General features: G+C 40.2%; 1 protein-coding gene across 3 annotated transcripts in view; it reads left to right on the top strand.

The window, feature by feature from the left end:
• Nucleotides 1–22,402, top strand: part of NFIA (nuclear factor I A) — a 250,563-nt gene that overhangs the window by 197,140 nt on the left and 31,021 nt on the right. For 2 of the 3 annotated variants that reach the window (XM_034063557.1, XM_034063559.1), the window contains exons 7-9: nt 4,035–4,163; nt 17,165–17,343; nt 19,876–20,041. In XM_034063557.1, the coding sequence (XP_033919448.1) occupies nt 4,035–4,163; nt 17,165–17,343; nt 19,876–20,041 (474 nt within the window). The remainder of the gene's footprint in view (nt 1–4,034; nt 4,164–17,164; nt 17,344–19,875; nt 20,042–22,402) is intronic. The other variant, XM_034063558.1, reaches the window with a different exon arrangement.

The following is a 22,402-nucleotide window of genomic DNA, read 5'->3' as shown; positions in this document are numbered from 1 at the left end:
TAGTAAGAAACACTTTTAAACCCCACCTGGGTTACCCAGCCGTTGTGTTCTGGCTGTTCTTGTTTATTCCTTGCTTGGAGCAGATGGATAGAAAGAGGCAGGGAACGGGGAGGATCCTTGGCTGCATTCCCTATTCACCGGCCAGCGCAGCTGAGCCGGGTTGGGGGATATTGTAATTTGTTGCTGGCCTGTACCAGAGAGGAGATAGAGTCAGTACTCGGAGGTGTCCTTATGAGTTGGCACTACCCTGTCCTTGGGGCCACGTGAAGTGCTGAAATCTGGTCTTCAGTGCAGTGGTCCCCAGTATTCATTAGCTCACGGGAACAATGCAGAGGAAAGCCATGCAAGGCAGCAGCATCCTCCCTAGGCTCTGCCCGGGGTAGCTTCAGTTTAACTTTTTAATTTCCTGCATCCCTGAGCAACACAGGAGGGGAAGCTGTGGACTGGGGACCACTAAACGTGTTAAAACTCATTAGGTATGAAACAGAAGACCTTTAAAACTAGCCAAGAGTCTCCACCATGGGTGCCAAAAATTAAACACCTAGTGCCATATTTAGTCATTTATCTTAGTTCCTGCCTCACAGTTGTTAACACACACCAGGGTGTCTCATAGGTGGCCTGATTTTCATAGGCACCGGGCACCTACGATGCTAACTCAAGTGTTGAAGCTGCTTACCCAAGAGCGGGACTTGTAGTAGCAGCTCGGAATTTTTCTGGGTGATTAAACCAGAGTTCCCTTTGCTCTCACTCTCAACTCCTGAAAGCAGCTTCGATAGAATGACCAGAGTTGTAACATATGGCTTAGCAAAGGGGGAAAAAAGAAAATGAGTATTAGGAATGGATGGACTAAAGAATACGCAGGATATATCAGGCACATTAACCAAACATATGGTGCTAAATGAGATATTTTTTTTAAATTGCAAAAAAAATTGACATTCCTGGCAGTCTCAAGGATAATGTGACATGGCTGTGATAAATTTAGAAGAATGGGACATATTTTGGCTTGTTCTTGGAAACCTTTTTCTTGCATGCCGACTGTATTTCTTCTTTTATTAACCCATTCAAAGAATGTTTGAATTTTGCTGCTAGAGCACCATGCTGGCGCAACATAAAATGTGAATGATGCTAATTGCTTTGCACTGCCTAACTTTCTGTCATACCCTCCCCTCTTAAAGGACAAAACATGCTTTGGAAATGAGCTGGCAAGCTCATCTTACTCTTTCTCTTGGTCAATATTAAGTGATGTAATTAAGCTCCTGTTTGCATATTCTTCTGAACTAGGAAGCAGCCATTTTTGTCTCGAGATCTGATGGATATGATCACTCAAACTAAAATGTGTCATTACAAACCTCAAACAAAATCAAAACATGGTAGATTTGGACTGCTCCAAACCAATACATTGCAGAATACTCTGAAATAAAAACAAAGTAGTGATGATAATAATGGCAATCAGAGCCACGATAACAAACAAATATAGCAAAAGTAGGAACGAATTATCAGTGCTTCAGTTTGTCTTCCTGCCTCATCCTTACAAAATTCATCCCCATATGAACATGACACTGCTAAGCATTGCCACAGTGTAAGGTCATCCCTCAGCTTCATTGAAGCTCCTAATGTTCCAGTGTTTGGACACATTCACATGAACAGATTTAAACCATATTCCACTGTTCTCTCTGCCCCTTCCTCCTTCTGTGGTTTAGATGAGTCAAGCAGTTTTTTCAGCATGGGGGTAAAAGAATAGCTTTTCACTCTCTCAGAAGCTTTCTTAGCTTCCCCATAACCATGAAGAGCATATGGGGAAAGCAGGAAGTTCGTGAGCCATCTGAACCATATTGTGCATAGACTTGGAGATCTTACTCCTTCCATCACCTCCATTGCTGTTCAGGGTACTGGTACTCATATCCTTTCCTGGATTGCTGCTCATGGGCTGCACAACCGTCAGCTCCATGCAGGGCCTTGTGCATCCCTATAAATGCTGCACAACCTTACAGTTAGAGCAGCTCACTAGCAGGCATATTTTACTGAGATAATCCCTGTGCATCAAGAGTCCTTGTTCTGTCCATGATACTTTGCACTTACAGGGATGAAGCCTGCTATGTTAAAACCATCCTAGGGGACAAATCTCTCCCCTTTCACAACCCAACACAAAGGAGATGTACCCATGGCCTTGCTGCCAGCAGCACAGTTCCTCTACCCCTCCTTAAACCCAAATATTGCCACTGACCCTTGACTTTACATTTAGGGTTGAGGTTGATGCTCATTTGGTGTTTCCATCCCCAGTTCCTCCATCATAAGGAAATGTGGATCAACAGCACCGTTACTTCTTTTGAGCATCCTTCTCTTGAATATAGACACTCAAACACAGGACGATAACTAAGTTACATGCCAACATGACCAAAAAATCAGCTGGCTTCATTGGAATATTTCACTGAAACAGTCTCCTTTTCTCTTACCCCCCAAATGAACAAACTCTGCTTTTGTCCCTACTCCAAAGTCCTTAAGACCAATATGAAAAATACCCAACAAAGTATTTTTCTTACACAATAATCCATCAGTTCTAAACTTTTATTTTTACAAGATTAAGCACGTAACCTTTCCTGCTATGAGGAAAAAGCCACCACAACCAACATGTTTAGCAAACAGTTTCAAGACAGAAAGCTGCAAATACAACACTGGAACTCTAACCATTCCCTTCCTTTATTTAACTTTCTGGAATATAAACTGTAAAACCTCACTGAAACCATTAAGACCCCAGCAGTGCAGCATATAAAGTACAAGAAGGCTCCCGCATATTGCAATCAACATCCCAGGGACTATAAAACTAGTACTATTAAATATAAAGTTAATAATATTGCCCAGAGATAATATTGTCCAGGCCTCTCTCTTTACTTTTTAACAATTAAATTCTATAAAACACAGAGTTGGAAATAAGGTGGAATGACTTTACTAGTGGAAGTTCAACTTCCACATAAGCTGATACGTCGCTTTTGCACCTGAAATCTCAACTACTCTGCACCTTTGTTTTGCTGTATCCCTACAGATATGCAAAATGTCTGATGCACTGTATGTACTGGAAATACTGTGTTTTCAGAGCATGTGCAGATGATCAGAATGCCCATATGCCTCTAGAACTATAAAGATATAAAAAATAATAGAGATACACATATGCATTCTTCATCTATATGCTGTATTATCCAAGCATAAACTGTATGTGGAAAAGGCTTGGATTTTAAGAGACTCTTGCAATACGTTCATTCCGCTAATTTCTTTAGTGCCATGGGCTTGATATGATACCAACAGGAGTTATTCTTACAGAGTATAACAAACGGATCCTATTACTGTTACACCAGTCCTGCCTGTCCACGGGAGAGGTTTCACCCGATGGCAACTTAACTCAGATTTTCATTGGAAGCCTTTGATATAGTTCAAGGGCATAATAACAACTCTGAAGTAATTCCAGTGTGGCTTCTAATATCAAGACACAAATACCATTCACCCTTTAAAAAAATCTGAAAGCAAAAGGGAGCCACATAAATGTATTACTTTTGAATACCTTTGAAGTCAAGAGAGTAAGGAGAGGCAGAGGTTGAACTCAGAAAACTCCATTCTCTAGTTGTGCCTTGAGTCGTGCAGCACATTTAAAAGATCCATTTGCAATAATCTACTAAACCAGTGAGTGAAAGACAGAACTCATAAAAAGCCTGTAAAAATCCAAATGCTCCAGCTATTACAGATTGCTAAAAATAAAGCAGAGTAGGTTTCAGTAGCAATAATAAGCTGCATCTTATCCATATTTCAGAGTCAAAAGAAAAATATGGCTGCCTTTTAGTACTCATTGCTCAGAGCAAACCATGGCCTCTTCTGCCTCAAAGAAAAAGACCACAAATAAAAGTGAGCTTTCAGCTTACTGTTGTATTCCATTTCATTTGTCCTTTAAGTTTATCTAGCTGCTTCTGCACCCACTTTCACAATGCATAGGCTGTCGTTCCATGACCTAGCATTATTAAATTGCACTTATCAATCATTCTTGCCAGGAATGCCATCGCCAACTACATTAAAGAAGTCAGAGAAGTCTGGTTTCAGCAGTCCCTCGCCTTCGCAGACCTCCTCCCTTGGAACGGCTTTCACACAGCACCATCGACCTGTCATTACAGGACCCAGAGGTGAGGCTTAACCCAAGAGCCCCCAGGCAGCTTAAACATTAGCCAGGACACCCAGTGTCCATCCCAGCGCCTTCCCATGGAAAGTCATCGCCACGTGTGACCCCACTCAGTGAGGGGCTGTGCTTCAGAAGCTCGATAACCAGGAGGTTTTAGTTGTCAAGACCTGCATTTGGTTTTGCTAGGCTGGGCTGTCTGGTAAAACTCCCGATGACCACTCAAGAGTGCCTAAGGTGGTTTCTGGGAGCTTGGGGTTTTATTTGAAGAGGGTGGGGAAAGGGACAGAGTGTGTTACGGAAAGTGTCTTCTGCTTGTGTCCATTCATAACATAGATTGAGTCTAAACTGCTTGAGATAGGGACCCATCACTCATTCTGAACCATGCCTGCCTTACAGCACTGTGGCTTTGTTTTGGCCAGTCCTTTAGTGCTCCTGTTGTGGGTATCAGTGTGCTAAAGAGCTGCTTTGCTAGGAGACTCCTTTGAAGTTGGTTCTTGCAATGCTTTGGCTGGTTTCCTTTACAGTACTCTTCTGACTGACTTCCCAAGTAAAAGAGATGTCCTCTGGGTCTGGATGTGCTTATACTTTTCTGTTAGAAAGATGCATTTGCATTTAGCCTAGGAAACTGAATGCAATACATTTGAAAAGGAACTCACTTGGGCATAGTAGTATAAACAAATGAATGAATCTTCTTACAAACCTCTTTGGAACATATAAAAATAGGAATGAATGGTTGTGACATTTCTTTCTGCTGTGAAATTTTGTCTCATTTGGAGAAAATTATTAAGGAATTGGTTGAATGGTGAAGCATAAAAGGACATATTAGCAATCCATACCAGAAATTATCTTGAAATGGCTGTTTGGCATTAGTGTGGGTTTACTAAGGACAGTGTAAACCATGAGGAGCCTCTTTGTCTGCACAGTCCAGGTGATGCAGTGTGAAGTAGTGGACTTAGTGCACTAAGTTGAAGTGAGGTCAGAATTGCACTTCATGGGGTTTTGGGCTTTGTTAAATCTGCTTGTTGTAGTCTGATTTGTTGTGGTCAATCCCTTAAGAATTATTTATTACCCTTAGTCACACAACTAGATCCTCAGAAGATATTTAGGCATCTAAGTCCTACACAGATTTCCCTTGAAATTTGGCCCTGAGTTATCTGGCAAACGTATCCTCTTTTAAAAGCCTTACTAATTGGTGATATAAGTATGAATAATATGAATGTTCCATTAACATTATATTCAGTGCACATCAATTGACTCTGAATTCCTGTCTTTTAAAAGTTTAGCCTTTTACATTTGGGTTGTTGATTAATTACTTATTAGGCTTTTCTTTATTTAGCTATGTTTTACCTCACACTTATTTTTCAAGATCATTGAATGCTTTTTTCTGCCCCTGTTTAGACCCTCTGTATTTTGGCTTTTTGTGTGGTTGAGAGAGGAAATGTATCACTGGTGAGGCCTTGTTTAAATCTATCTCATCTACAGTCTGTTTTCACGCAGACTTTTTCTGTGCACCAGGGGATATCCATCAGCTAGGTGAGAAGGGCATTCAAAGACAGCCAGAATTGGAAAGAGCAAATACAATGACTGCAGTTCCCAAATTTTGTTTGTTTGGAAGGAGATGTCTTTGCTAACTCCATGAAGAAGTAACACAGTTTCTAGTCATTGTGGTTCCTAACAGGTTAACCATAACTGTTCTTCTGCATCATCATTTTAGAAGCATCTTCTATTATATTCTTGTTCACAAAGTCTTTCGGGCTTTGAGGAAAAAATCCCACTGAATCCATCCATGGAATCTTTAAGTGTCATCATCCTGGAAAAAGTCTTGTTCCAGACTTCTTTCATTGTTCTTTTTGGACACTCCTTTTCAGTATTCTCCCACAGCACACTGTCTGTGTTTATTTCCCTTATACAACAATCATTCTGTTCATAAAAGGTCATATACTGAGATGGATTATTTTCTGCAAATCCAGCTTTGTTCTTTATCCCATTGCCTCCAGTGTACTTTAGGACAGTGAGCAGAAGAGAGAAGCTTTTCAGGTATCAAAAGTGGCAACATAAAGATTATAATGTAATTGTATGAGAGGATATAATCTTTGAGCAATTAATATCCACCAGTAGTTACTGGAAGTTGTATCTTTCTGCAGGAATTATACGTATAATATATTACACATGTTGCATTCTCTTTGGATGCATACACAGTATGTAACTGGTCAATGGCAAGTCATTCCGACTGGTATCCAAAAAAGTAAGAGCAAGATTTAATCTTCAGTCTGCAGAGATTTCAGAGAAAGGGAAGTCATGAGTAAGTAGGTCACCATCAGAGTAAGCTCCTCAGCCAACTGAATGATTACAAGAAGGTTCAGTCTCCTTCCGATGTTCTTATGTGCAAGTTTATCACTTGGATGTGTGTATGAGATGCATTTGTAAAAGCTTGATCAAAATAGACAGCAGAGAAGAAGCTGTAGACTATCCATGGCAGGTGTTGTCATTGACAACCAGCGATTTATAACTTCTCAGGAATATTCCCAAATCTTTCACACATTTCCAAACATTCCTTAGAATACAGTGCACGTCTTATGCTGGGGTATCCCAGGATACTGAATCCCCTTCCCAGTGAGTCATTTGGGAAACAAAACTTGCTCAGAGGAGGAGTAGATCCTTGAGAGGATTTCTTAGTTATAAGGTTCTCCATTCAATGAACCAGTTGGAAAACCTCTGTTCTCATGGAATTGTCCATACTGTGTTGTGGAAGCCTGTGCACTAGTTTCCTGTCTGCACTGGTGCTGCTGCCAGTACTCAACCCAGCTGGGCAGTAGCCAGCCGAGAGGATCTGAGCTGGCTGACCAAAGGACCAGATGTGCAGTGAGTGCTGGCGCATGGATGCCAATGCTTCAGTGACTCCTCAGTAGTTCCAACAGATGGTGGTAAGATCTAAGTTTCTTTGGTGATAAGCGAGCAAAGTGATTCATGGAGCCTCACTTGATGATGGCAGTTTTTTGGGCATGACTCTATGAATGCACCATATGTCTTCTCTGGACCAGCGTGGCTAGGATTCAGTATCTGGCAGATGGTAAATTGATCACCTATAGGGTGGCTTTAGCATCACTATCAGTTTTCAAATTTATTTCAAAGCATTGAAAATTCAAGCAGTTAGATCTCTATCTAACAGCATACTTTTGTTACCTGCAAGTTAGAGTATTTGGTGGTCAGTGTAGCTCACTGCACTATTGCAAAGCCACCATGTACTTGCTGGCATCTTACAAAGTTTCCAAGACGTTAGCCCACTTGAGCCCTTTACCAGACAGTGAAGGATTCAGATGCTATGGGTGACAGCAATACTTGCATAAGTGGCTTCAGGCTTCCACATAGTGCTGCTTACACTCTAGTGACTTTATATCTGGAGCTGGCTGAAACGTTTAATTTACCACGATCTTGTAAACCTAGGGTAGCCAGCAGCCTGTGCTGTAGAGCATTCAAGCATTTCCACAGAATATGACAGCATAGATCCTGCAAGCCAAAAAAGCAAAGAAGAAAAGACAAGGAAAGAAAAAAGAAACAAGAATGAGATAGTATGTTAGGAAGATAAATGAAGGAGAAACACAATTGTGAGAAACAAGAAATACAACACAAAGGGAAAAATCCAAGGAAGTGGGTGTGTGAGCAGAAAAAGAAGAAGGGATGAAAGTCAACTAGTGGAGTGGCTCCCATTAGATTAATTTTCTCCATAATAAGCATTGCCATTTAGATTTTTATCAGGACAAGGCCTATCAGGGAAACTCTGCAGGGTACTACTCTGTTCATGCCAAAGTGACGCAAACTTTATGTCCCTTATCTTGGAAGACATTGTGCCCTTCCTTATCACAGTTCTCCACAGGGTCACCAAAGTATCAGTCCCTGTCCGATCCACCAGCTTCTACCAAGCCAAAGTGACGATGCCTGCTAACTCACTCCAGAGCTACACATCGTAAAAGGACATTTTGTAATACCCTATTCACACAACTATCCATGACTACTCCTCGATGCTGTCAGCTGGCAGACTAATGTAACCTTCTGTTTGCCTTTGAGTTCTGACAAAAACAAAGCAGTGCAGCTTCATTCCTATGTAGACACCTCAGATGAGCGGATGGTAATGTAGGACAGCTAAAAGAGGAGAGAGCCACACCACAAGGGTAAGAAAGTTGAACAGAAACTGTAAGTGGCATTAACACTGACCAACAGATGAATTTACATCAGGAGAGCTGACTGTGTAGGTGAAGATTTTAATTTTCTCCAATCCCTTTGAAATAACACGATGCTGAAGGAAAAAGTGCTCCCTAACAGATGGCCTCAAGGTCAGGGTTTAGTAATTAGGAGATATCCTACCCAAACTGCCACCTCCTCCCGTAACCCAGGCAGGGGAGGGCAGAGAGGGAAGGCTTGCAAACGGTTAAAGCTTCAGCTAAACAAAAGTCAGGAACCGTGTAATTAAAACTCTACCTTTGTTGTATTGTCAAGAGTTAGCCTGTGACATAGGAAATATTTAAAGGAGCAGGCTGTTCAGCTAATTTGTGTGTGAGTGAACTGCTTAGACAGTCCTACCCTAAATTAACTGTAAGACCACCCACTGAGATTGCCTCATAAAGGGCCATGATTGCTCAGCTTCGTTTTGTATAACCATTCAATAATTACTAGATAAATGCATAACTAAAAGCTCTATTACACTAATAATTTGTACTGAGATAGATGTGTGGGACACCATGCTGGGTTAATTTGTCATCCCTGCAGCAAACTTCTAAAGAGGGCTCTTTTGCAGAGGAGTTGTGTTAATATGTTGCTCCAGTGAGGACATGTTAGAGCAACAAGATGACTTGGTCGCTTAATCTCCTAAAGAGGCAAAATGCCTGGAGGGTAAGTGCCAGAAAGAAGAAAGGGGGGTGATTAACACAGTGGACCCAGATTTAAACTCATCCTGACAAAAGGAGCTGATCTAACTGAGCAAAAGAATGAGAAAAGGGGAGTGTTAAAATTACTAATAGGAGTTCATGCATCCCTAAAAAATAATATAAAAATAAAGTGCTGCAGGAACAAAGTATTTTTCCCATCCCTTTACTGATTCTGTGTTCAGTTTCCTTGCTCCCTTTGATGTATATGTGAAGCTAAAGTATATGCTTTAAACAGTGCAGTGAACGATAATATTTTTATCATTGCTTTATGTTAAATTCTCCTAGCTTCAGACACACACAAAAAGCACATTATTGCTTTAAATATGGAACCCATGTTTAAGCATCAGAGCTCTGGATTTTCAACCTCCTCTATTGACAGAACCATAAATCACGTTAAAGTTAAGTGAATTACTGTAGCGTGGAACTATAGCTTTAACAATGTTTATGTAGTATCAGCTTACCATCTACAGAATGAAAGGGGGGAAAAACCACTGATATTAGAAATGGGAATGTGGAGTCCTATTAACTTAACAGCAATATATCACTCCAAAGTCACAGATTCCATTACCATGCCCTTTTTAGTATCAAAGCAGAATTATATCATCACGCACATAAAGGTTGTGGGTTTTAAGAGAATTTACATTTCTATTGTAAACTTATCAACTGCATTTCATTATAAGAAAGACATGATATATTCTCCTAGCAGTAGTTTTTATCTTATATATGGGAATACATCATGTGTATTAAAAACAATAATACTATACAAAAGTTGCCAGCATTTGAGGTGCAGTGGAAATTCTACAAATAGGTTAAATTAGGGGGGTTTTGACCTCTAGCTACAATCTTGAAAGGGAGAAGTGCTTACTATAGGTATGATTTTTATTTCTGTACCTATGTAACCAGTTCTATAGTATTCTGATCTCCCAAAAGCAGAAGAATTTTGACATGTTGTAAAACAATCTGCTCTAAATAGCTAACTTAACTGGCCCCCTGCCCATGCCAGAATCTGGAACCAGCACAGTTCAGCTCTACAGGTTTTCACAAACAGCCTGTAATACTCCACAAACCAGAGTACACCAATAAACCCTGTGCCCAAACACAGCTTTAAGCATATTTTCCTTTTGCTAGGAACTCCATGGGCCTTGGCAAAGTGTCCCTCTGCCTCCCACTTTCTCCTGCAGAATCTCTTATGGAAAGAGTATTTCTGATCAAAGGATCCAGGTGCCTCATACCACTCTGGTCTTCAGAACAGCAAAGAGGGGCTGATAGCCAGCCTCAGCTTGAGATACCACAGGTCTGTTTTTTCAGCAGTGCTTAGCCCACCACCTGCACTTGACTTCTGGAGCTGAGAGATGGATGTCCTGCAAGTCAGTCCTTCATTTTGATGTCCCTGGGCAGGAACAGATCCTCCATCCATCACATTTAGGGTATTTGTATAACTCATGCATTGGTCAGCTGTTTATATTCCATTTTGAATGTTTCACCTATGTTTGCCTATATGTCAAAGTAAGCATCAGTGGCACCTAAATCTTAACCACACTAAGAGAGTAAGGCCTACTTTTTATTCTCCCACCTCATGATTTCCCAGCCTTGTCACTGCAAATGAGGAATGCAAGACAGGATCAGCCTGAATTTAGCTCATCCAGGGACCTGACAGACATGATACTAAACAGCCCTTGTGAACATTATGTGACTGAAGCAATACTGAAGTTTTCCAGTGATCTGAACTCCCTCCATAGGGCTATTCCAAGGACTGGTCAGTCCAGCCCTCAGCAGCTCAGTATTTAAGTAGAGGCGAGTCCTTGCTAACCTGAATAAGAGATTGCTCTACATTTATCACCCTAAAGTCTGTTCCTAATGGGCAGTAAGAAAGATGGGGACTTGGAGAAACCTTTGAAAGAGTTACGGGACGCAGCTTCCATTGAAATTCGAACACAGTTAATGAATTCTCTCAGGACCTCTGCAAATCCCAGCCTAAGTTTCTTAATTATATTTTTTTTCTTGTTTGGGTAACTGCTTTCCTCACAAGAAAAAAAAACAACTGTGGGCTTAAAGCTATTGTTTTAGGCTTCCATTCTTTACCTTTTGTATTGTATTATACACAGAAGTGTAAGTTCCTTTCAACAAATCTGGATTTTTGCCAGATCTCCTTATTAAAAAGTCACTCTTCATATTTCTGATAAACACAGCTGTTTCATGGTATTTGAAAGCATTTCACATCAGCCAGCCTGGTGGCTTAGCCAATTAGTCCTCTAATATGGTCAATTTTCAGAATAAGTACCTTTGAGGTACAAAGGGTGGGATACCTCTTGCATAATTTGAACTGGCACTTGCATCACTTAAATGCGAGGAGAAAGCTTACAGCACACAGGGAGTTAAAGCAGCTCCGAAGCCTGAAGTAGAAATATGCAGCAGAACAAACTGTTCTATAACATTTCCAGGGAAATGACTTTTTAAAAAGTACTTTCTTAATTGTAATGAAGCCAATTATAATGGCCTCAAAAAAAACAAGCTGATAAATATGATCCTGTTTCATTATGATGATATTGTTACTATTTCTAGGAAGATTGATCAATGTTTAATGAGCTATTAGTAAACTTAATTATCATTTTACTGAGGAGGTATCTGAGTATTGTGAAGCCAATCCACTGTTGGACTAGTCTGATGGAGACTGGAACTAGATGATCTTTAAGGTCCGTTCCAGCGCATACCATTCTATGAATCTATGGTTCTATGACTAGCCCTTGTGCCTGTGAAGGAGCAGTGGTTTTCATTCCCCAGACGACTACTTTGAACAGGCCAGGAATGCAGGGTGATAGTAGGCTTTCCCTGAGCAGGAGAGGAGCAACATTAAATGACCCTTTCAAAGACTTCAAACGACTATATGAAGAAAGAAATTTCATCCAGTCATCTGGACTCAAAGGGGTTGGCAGCGCTTTCTGGAAGAGGAGATAGAAGGTGGATGGATCAATATGTCTTTCCCATATGTTGGGCCGTGCTGGTGGAGAAATCTGTCTGAGCACTGCAGGTGTGATCACAAAGTTCCTTTACCACATCAGTGAGCATTCCAGGGGAGAAAGGATCCCATGCGTCTTTATTAGGACTGCTCCTTTGTTCAAGCAGAAGGGCCTCAGAAGGGTTCTACATATCTGAAGAAAACTATAACCTGTTTCAAATTAACTGATTCTTTATTATCTGATCATCCTGTTGAATCAAATTCACAATACTGGCTCATCTTCATTTGCCTCAGACATGTGAAGTGCTAACTTAATCGATGACTGCAACCCATTTTATTGGTTACTTTGTTATTGGCTACTACAAATCAAGAAGGGAAAAGACAAGACAGGCCAACATGAAGAGGCATTCAAATTCAGCATTGTGAAAAATCCTCTTACTTCTGTGCTGCACAGCACCATGAACTCATAAACCACTAAAGAATCCAGTGTAGCACCAACAGCTGTACTGCATAATTACTTGGCCCAATAGCAGTAGTTTTAAAATACTGGTATATCTGTTGCAGGCCACCATACATTATCATCTCATTTCCAATAAAAAGTCTGGGATGTTTCAGAGGAGCTTCAATGGAATTAGAATCATGTGTGCTTTGAAATATTTATGCTTGCCTTGAGATGGAAGGATAATTCCTGCCTCCAACCCCCCCCCCAAATAACAGATTTAATAATGTCAAATAGTCCAACTCCCCCCTACCTAAAGCAGGTAGAAATGAAGTTCTGATGTGGAATCCACCTATTTTCAGAGGTTGTAGGACTTATATTTTATGTCATTTAGTGAGGTCAATAATAAAATATAAATGTCACAGGCTGAAAGACGCCAAGAGAAATATGGTTTGGCAGCATGGAGCTGCTTAGGGATACATAAATAATAAGTCAATAAGTAAATAAATAATAGACAAAGACCTATTTTATCTTCCATTTGAAGATCTCAAAGAATTTACAGTCACTGATTGAGACTTGTAATATCCCATCGGAAGCACCTAAGTAGTAATAGCCCCTTCTCATACACGGGGAATGCATCACTCTGGGCATGGTTTTCGGAAGCAATGACTTTATAATTTTTGTGAAATGTTTCTGCATATCATGACAGAAGGAGCTTGTCTATGGCCACTTGCCCCTTATTTAGAGGCAAACAGGGAAAAAAGCAACTGCTCCACTGCCTCATGTCTTTTAATTGATTAAAAAGTGTTTGTGAGGATCCATATATGTGGCCACACAGTTGTGTTGTGCACTCAGAACTTGTCTGAAAGGCTATTTTTGCATACACCAGAGTCAGTGGCCACAACACAGCTATCACAACGATGGTCTGTATCTGGGCCAGCAGATTTTAGATTTCAGCATTTTAATCTCTTCTCTCTAGTATGAGGCAGGCACAGTTGTAATGTTTGTTGATCAGTTTAGTAGTAGTAGATTCTTCTGTTTATAAAACAGACCTTCCTGCTTGAGAAATTCAGTATTTCCCAGTCACAGACTGCAAAAACAAACCTTTTGGAGGTCCTTATTCCACTCATTATTTCTTATGCTAATCCATCTACTCTGAGAAAATGAACCCCGTGTGTCAGTATATGGCACAGACTGAGGACTGATGTCTGTTCAGTCTGGTTTCCTTCCCCTAGTCTTTCCCATGATCAGCAGAAAGCCCTCTGAGGCTGTGCTGAGGGGTTGGCCAAGACACTGAAGAGGAAGAACTTTCTTGGGGCACTTTCCCTTCCTGAATTATTGTTGCTATTTCTGCATTCATTTTTCTTCCCTCTCTCTTTGGGAAGATCACCAATAAATGCTTCCCACTTTGTTTTCTACCCTGACATGCTGAGGAGATCAAGGCAACAGAGAAAGATGCTACTTCCATGCTTATGAGTATTCCTAAAAACCATAACACGTCTTTCCTATAGCAAATCAGATTATTAAACGAAGAACCATACCTTGGAAAAGCTAAATATAGTGTGGTCTCAGACCTAGCTTTAAATTTCCACATGGGTACCATTTTTTATTCCTTCTTGTTTGATTGAAATAGCATTTCTAGCTCCTTTTCACCCAGCGGAAGAGAAGGAATGAATTTGTTCCCAGATGTGTACAACGGACAGTGCAGTTGTGTAACAATTTCAAATAGTATTAACAGAACTGGTGCTTAAATGCAATTCTTTTTATAAAGGTTTAAAGAATCCCAAACTTTTTTACTTAATTAGATGTTTGCCACATGAATTTTCATTTCTCACTTTTATCTTCATCCATCATCTTCCATTTGGCATACAAGGGAAAGCGAAACTATAAAAGGAGATACAAAGAAAGAGAGGGAGAGTATGTTTTATATCAAAAAAAAAGGACAGAAATGTTGTATGCTAATGAAGATTTTGTTGTAGTCATCAAAATGCTTACCAACAACTTTAGCTGCACCAATGTTTTTGGTGAAATGTTTTGACAAGCTCTATAAAGCAACTGTTTCTTCCTGGAGATGATGATGATGCATTCATACCTGTAAAGTGGCTATGATGTAAGTGTCATTAAAGCGGTTACACCTCAGGGGTTGGTGTAAGGGAGATGAGAGGCTGGCATGTTGGCTGGAATTCACCTAACTGAAGGTGTGCCTAGACTGGAGGTATCTACCTTGCAGCTAGTACCTGTGGGCTCCCTTCCCATCCACTGGTGAGCCAGTCAATATGGTCAATGAAGTCTAGTCAAGGGCAGTGGTCTGGTTAGTGGTGTCTCCTTAGACACCATTAGTTCTATTTAGTTCTCCATTAATTAGTTACATGGCAGACACCCACATTTACTGAGGTGAATCCCACATTATCTCTACCTTTGATACCACACTTCAAAGTTGCAGCCTCTCCCAGGAGTTTGGGGACAGGAAAATGCCCTTTATTTCTTCCTTTGAAGATTTGGGGTTTTTATCTCTAGAGTTTTCAAGTATGCTACAATTTCAGATGCAAACTCAGAACAAAACTATTTGCCTTAAAAGTGAACAAGAAATAATTAACTAGGTTTGTGAAAAAACAGAGATAAGCCCAGATGTGCAGACAGGTTGAACAGGCTGGGCACACAGGTGTTTGCCTTGGCCATGGAATAACTGTCAACATTTCCATAACAGGGAGTGTGGGATATGCTGCTTCTTGTTCCCTTTTCCCAAGTGAAGCACTGCAGTATGGCTGTGGGAAGACACTGTTTTCCAGTTCAGCCCACATGCCACAATGTCTAGCTGTTGTAAAAAATGTATAGCCCATGCTTTCCAAAGGGTTTCTCTGGATATACATCTATTTTAATCAGAGGTAGTTGAAGGCTGCATGCTGCCTTTTGGTTCCTCATCTCCATGCTTTCTTTCAGTGGCAGATTCCTGTTTAGTACCACACGTTTAGTAGCACTTCTCTTTCTGTTGTGAATATTTCAAGCAGCATTAAGGGGAGCAGACTGTAGGGTTAACAAGGATGCAGGCGAGCTTTTTATGGCAAGGATGAAAGCTTCATATTCATCCCATATCAGCACCCCAGGCAAGAGTGCAGTTCTTTTTGGTGGTGGTGTCACAGCAATCATTCCTATCCAGTCGTGGAGAAAGAACTACATAGAAGTGCTGCCCAGCCAACCCTTAGTGAACGTTTACAGGATAATGCAATAGGTCTCATTGCTGCTGTCACTGTGTACATGTTTTATTCATCTTCAGGCTCTGAATTTGGTAATGGTTTAATAACGCTTAAGAAAAACAGACTGATAAAGTCTCGTATTATAAAACTGGTGATGAACAAGACTAAGAAGCAGATTTTAGTTTTTATTTAACTTGAGGGTTTTCATAACATTTGTCATTAGATGAGCGTTTGCTCACTTGTATGTAATTTTAGTTTATTCTCTGCATCTTTCCAACTTTTCTGAAAAGTGCCAAAGGCTTTTTTTTTTCCTCTTGTATGTTTAACTTCAAAGCCAACACACTCATTTCTGTAGGATATTTCCTCCCTTGCACAGACTTTATCTAAGTGGTTATGTGCAGTGTGCAAGTGCAGTATATGCACACGGACACCCTTGAAAGATCACTAGGATTAGTATGCCAAAGGAGCAACAAGGGTGCAATGAAGACTGGTGAGGAATCAACTGATTTACAGATGAGCTTGTGCACAACTGGATCAATTGGCCATTCTAAAGGAAGAGTGAATTCTCATTTTAGAGGAGAAAGGGAGAATTCATAGCATTATGAATGGCAGCAGTTGCTACCTCATGGTGACAACTAACAGTAGAAAACAGTTGGCTAACAAGGGTCCAACCCAGTATATCCTGCAGGCCAAGGAACTGGCCAAAGGTGTCACATAACATAGGAGAGTGTAAGAACTATAAACTGCACTTATAGTTCTGTTGAAATCAGCTGAGGGTAAAACCTGTCATTGACAATGGGCTTGTGTACATTGCACCTTTACACCTTCACTATAGTACATTTTCCAGCTGGCTTGTTGGCCCATAAATTCACCAAATTAAACTTCATCCCTGAATGCAAGCTGGGGGCTTGCTGAAGATTGGAACCCAACGTTATGCAGGAGAGACGTAAATGGAATTTTCAGACTGATCTTGCCACTTTGTGCATGTTCATTAGATGAAAACACATTACTTAAAATAAATGTTCCTAAACTGAGGTGGAAAAAAACCCTCAACAACAAGAAGTGTTAGACTAAATTTTAAATTATCAACTATTTATAGTACAATATAAAATGGATTCATATGTGCAAATCCAAGTTACATGAAATGTTACTTAAATCAACCATAATCTCCCAAATACATATTCTTATTGCCTAATTGATGAAGACTGCTGTTAAGGTGATGAAGAGTTTTCACTGTCACAAAGGACTGCTCATTCCTTTATACGTGTCCACTAAAAACACAGAAAATCCTTCAAAATGTCTGGCTCCATTTGCTTTCAGGATCTAGATGAAGTGAGTGTAGGACACAATGTGGTCTAATATATTAATTGTGAAGATCAGATGTATCAACATTACTGTACATTTAAAAAATAGACTAAAACAACAGTAGATTTAAACTGTTTTATTTTTCCAAAGGCAAAACTCTATATAACTTCTTTGTTTTCTTTCTTATAGCAAGTCCACATGCAACACCATCGACTCTTCATTTTCCAACATCACCCATTATTCAACAGCCTGGGCCATACTTCTCACACCCAGCAATCCGCTATCATCCTCAGGAGACTCTGAAAGAGTTTGTCCAACTTGTCTGCCCCGACGCTGGTCAGCAGGCTGGACAGGTGGGGTTCCTAAATGTAAGGAAGCCGTTTTTATTTCTTCAGAAGTGTTTGTCCTATGTAAAATTAACCATGGGCTGATGGGGTTATTTTAACAGCATGTTGCGTCTAGGAGCGCACCTTGAATAGTGGTTGGAAATGGGAAAAAAAATGCTACTACTGCAAAAATATTTTATAAAAACAACCAAAAACCTCCCCAAAAACCCCACTCAACCACATTGTGGTGAGATGAAGTTAAACTGTCACAGGAGTTGGTGATGCAGTGACCTTTCGGGTCCCTCCGCAAATGACTTTGCTGCATGTGCTGTAACCTTGGTGGAACCAGGGTTAACAAAATATGAAGGCAGAATAATTTTTATTCATTATTTTTGAAGTTCAGGGGAGAGTGGGGGGGAAGGAGCAGGAAAAGGGAGGGTGAGAAACAGATGTTTCAGATCAGCTAAGTTCATTAAAAAAAAAAATACTGCCTTATAGCACTTTAGATCAAGTTGACCAGTACTTGAACTCAAGATGTTAAAAGTACAGTTTATTACGGTTTGTTATTTCTGTAAGAAGTTATCTTTCCCCCTTATCTCTATGAAAAATTAAGCAGAGTTCCAAAGCTTCAAATAACCATTTTCATATTTTTTTTAATCAAATAAAGTGAATCATCTTGCTATTATTGCAATAGCATTCCGGTCAAATACAGAATGGATAAATTTTATGTAAATCAAATCTAGAATAATGCTCTGAATATTTCATGAAATGTAATGCATGTAACTTTTTCCAGCCAATGAAGTAATAACTGGCAAAATGACTGTTTCTCTCCTGACATACATACGATTGAAAGTGTTAATGAGAATTAGTTTAATTATTAGCAGCTAATTTATTACACTTATTTAATAAGGTATATTGTTCTCAGTGCTTTCCTTTCCCTAACAGAAAAACTGACTCAACGTATTCCAGCCAGTACTGGTCTTGAATAATGTCTGCAATATGTTAGCAGATACATTTATGTCTAGACAACAAATCAATATAGTGCTTTTCTTTTTCCTTGAGTATTCATTTGCTTAATTTATCCCAAACCATTCAGCATTATGAACTGTTAGCACACTCACAATGAACATACAGCAGGGGTCTTCTTGGCAGGAAAGGGACCTAATTGTGAGACAAGATAGTGTTTGAGAGATGTCACTAATATATTAGTTTATTAAAGGTACTGGATGTTGGAAAAATAAATATCCCTGAAGGATTGCTTCTTGCTGCAAACACTAGTAACTGCAGTCTTTGAAGTCAGTAGGAGTGCTATTAAGTTAAATGCAGATGAATTGGGGTCTTATTTATGCCCAGAACTAGTTTTGCTCTAGCATAAGTGCGATTTGCACCTTTAAGGCCTTTCATCAGTGCCAAAGCAGGTGAAATGAAAATCAGGTCCCAAGCGTTTGCCAGTACAAGTATTCTGTCCCCAGTAATTCAGGCTAATGGAAACCCTAACAGGAATTAAAATATTATTTTCTTTAGTAGTACTTAGAATATGGATCTGTGTTTAAAGCTGAGCTTTTATCATCAATGGAAAAGCCAATGTTCAGTGCCAGAAGAACTGCAGTGAGATCAATTTGTAGAGTGCTGTCGAAAGTGATCTCATCATTTTTGTCACTAAAATGGAACACCTCATTCACAGGCTGTCCTACTTTCTCTCTGTAACGGTATTTGGCATCTCTCTGTATGGTTTTCAAGTGTCCAGGCTGTGTTACATTTAAAATGTAAACTTAACAAGTTGGGGGAAGGGGAGGCATTTTTTTTGAGCCTGCTTCTTGGTTTTGTGATACTTGAAAACATTTTTACTTGTGGACAGGTTTTTCTGGTGATTTATTGAAAGACCACATTTAGCTGAGCCCATTCTGCCTGTGACTGACCACATCCCAGTCTAAAGGGAGGGTTGAGTTTTTTTCCCAGTGAGTAAAATGAGGCAGTTCTAAGTTCAGTCGTTTCCCCATATGATCCTAGTGGCAACTAAACTGTGAGCTGCACTATGACTAACTCAAAAGGGATGTGGGATAGCAGTTACTTTAATATATATTCATTCATTTTCCTGTAATAAGATAACAGCATGACTTTTAAAAACACCAAATATGCTTGGTTTTTCTGTTAATGAGCAGTATCTTTAAGAAATTTGCACTCAAGTCCTTAGCACTGATATCCTAAGGATATAACAGAGACACAAAACTGGGGGATTTAAGGGGTCAAAAATACTGCTGCAACCATGACTGAGCATGACTTAGTGGCTGCAGGAAATGTAAAGTGTAGCAGGATTTAATCCAGGGCAGTTCACACCAGATGCTAACAGGACAAATGTTTAAAAATGAGAATTTCCATAGTTTCACAAGGTTCACAGGGCTTGAGACTAAATTCCTTGAAGAAGCTGGGGAATTTGACCCAGCTCTTCCTCTGCCACCTCTCAAGTAATTGTAAATGTATTGCACATACCTTTCAACTAGATTGTTATTATTGGAGGTTCCTAATAGCTGGTTTTTAGCATAATTTTTTGTCTGTTTGCTTGTTTTTTGGCAGCCCAATGGTAGCAGCCAAGGCAAGGTGCACAATCCATTCCTTCCTACCCCAATGTTGCCACCACCACCTCCGCCACCAATGGCTAGGCCTGTGCCTCTGCCAGTGCCAGACACAAAACCTCCAACTACATCAACAGAAGGAGGGGCCACCTCTCCCACTTCTCCAAGTAAGTATAGACGCAGCGGGAACCAAGGGCTAAGAGCAGCACTTGATGTGCTGCATCACCTTCTATTGACTATTAAGAGATGAGGACTGACTAGTTGTTGGGAAATAGGAGAGCTCTTTGCTCTGTATGAGACAGACAAAATTCTTGAGCTGCTTCTATATTAATGAGAAAAGAGTTAGCTTAAGGTTACAGTTTTATTTCTGACTTTGTTGCCATTTCACGTAACCATGGATGACAGGAATCAAGGCCAGTAGCTGAGCTGTGACACAGACCTTGGACCTTTGGGACATGTTTTACTGTCATGAGGAAGGCAAGTTGGTATCTCAAGTCAGTCTTTAGAGGATAGCTACTACATGGAAGTCAGACAGCTTCTCAAAAGCATTGCTGCTTATACATACTGTGCTAAACTAGCAACTCTTCTGTGTTTACTTCATTTATAGTTCTTTGGGGAATAAGTCTTCCTAGATTAACCCAAACATCTTTCCCTTATGACTTGATTCCCGAGCCCAGCATTTTGGGCAAGAAGCTATGGTATTTTTTAGGCCCAGAGAGAAAGCTTTAATCCTTTCTCCACCACCCACAAGGCTCCCATATGTATTTTGTGTAGCCACAAGTCAAATATACAAATTCCTGGATACACACTTGGGGATACCACTTTGGACTCACTCTTCTGGGAAACAAATGTGATTCAGCTGGGTTTGATGCTTTCAAAAAGTGTGGATATTCAGGGAGTTAATTGTGAAATGATTTAATGAAGCTATGCTCAAACTGACATTTAAAAACAAAAGGGAAGCTTTCAGTGCTTTAATGGCAACTGTAGGGGACTTGTTCCACAGTGAAGGGAGTCCAAATAACATCCACAAACAAAAATCAATCTAATCGAAAAAGCAAATCCCTTTGTGTGCTTTTCAAGCTTATTATTTAAATGCTATATGCAACCACTGCTTTGATGTGCAAAGAGGTGTTCGCTATTCAGATCATGTGAAGCCTACCTTTTTAAAGCTTCATATACTGTTCAGGAGATTTGCACAGGTTCCAGGGGGCATCTTTAAAATCTGTTGGTTCTCGGAGCTCAGCATTGCCTTCTGCTCCGTGATGGTGCACAACTGCAGACTCAGCAAGATGCTCTGGCTCGCTTTGAGATGAAAATGGGTTTTAGTATGAGACAGTCTGGTAAGATTATGAACATGATCTTCTAGAATCAGGACTTCTAGAATTGATCAGCAGATTTTTGTTGAGCTGTTGATTCATTCCCTCCCCTGTGCTCCTCTTTCTGACCTTAGGCCGACACTTGTGCTATCAGAAAGTCTTGACGCTTTCTGATGGAAGATACCGTCTTTTAAGTCCTATCAAAAATAATTCAGTGGTGGAATCCAAAAGGTTAATGTTTAGTCATACTTATCACTGTGTGCAGTCAGCAATGCCTTATTATTTCCTTGTCTTCAGAATCGGGAAAAATGAAACTAGGTCAATGTATATTTGTCATTACAGTTGTGACTCAGTTTACTGGCAGTGTCTGGTGTCGAAACGAAAAATTCCCAACATCATTTTAGCAGTAATCTTAATGAGTTTTATGATACTGCAATCCTGTAAACAACTTAAAATGTGTGTCTGGCCTGATTCTGAGCTGGCATCAAACCAGTTCGCAGACCACCACCCATCAGCTCGGGCTGGTCACTGTGGCTCAGTGCTCAGCAGACAGCTGCCACGTTAATTGGGAATCGGGGTTTTTCTCAAGAGCAGCCAGTTAATGGTATTTAAACAAAAGATTAGGGAAATAATTACTGTTTGTTAATTAGCTACGCTGATGTCTAAACATATAGTTCTGTGCATATTCAAGGCACACATCTTCTTTTTGGTGAGGGTTTTGAATAAAAGTGACTTGAGTGGTAAAGAAGCATATAATTTAATTTAGGGACAGATTTTACAGTGAAGTGGATTATAGGAAATACTTGTTAAGAAAAAATATTACATATATACCAAAGCTTTATGTGGCTGGCCACATAAAGAGTCAAACAAACTGAAGTTTCTAGCCTCGCAGTGAGAAAGAAGGGCCCACTGCACTCCATTTAGTGTGTCAATCAGGACCAGTCCTCCATTTTCGTCCCTGTTTATTTTTTCCTTAACTAAATATTAGCCATCAAATAGCAAGTGCAGATTCACCAGAGTTTCATAAAAGCCACACAAAAAGGTGTTTTCCATGGTTACAAACTGCTCGAGTGCACCGGTTCTGGGAGTGTCGCTGGGTTATGGCTGGCTGCCCTGCAGAGCTTTAGGATATTGGAAAGTCACTTATGCAACAAAGGCAGGAGTGATGTTAGATTTTGGCCAGACTCTCTCCTTAGCTGTGTGGAGGCGAAT

The sequence above is a fragment of the Melopsittacus undulatus genome, chromosome 6, assembly GCF_012275295.1.
Source record: "Melopsittacus undulatus isolate bMelUnd1 chromosome 6, bMelUnd1.mat.Z, whole genome shotgun sequence".
Taxonomy (NCBI): Eukaryota; Metazoa; Chordata; class Aves; order Psittaciformes; family Psittaculidae; genus Melopsittacus; species Melopsittacus undulatus.
Note: the sequence above shows the minus strand (reverse complement) of the source record. Positions and strands in the feature narration are given on the sequence as shown.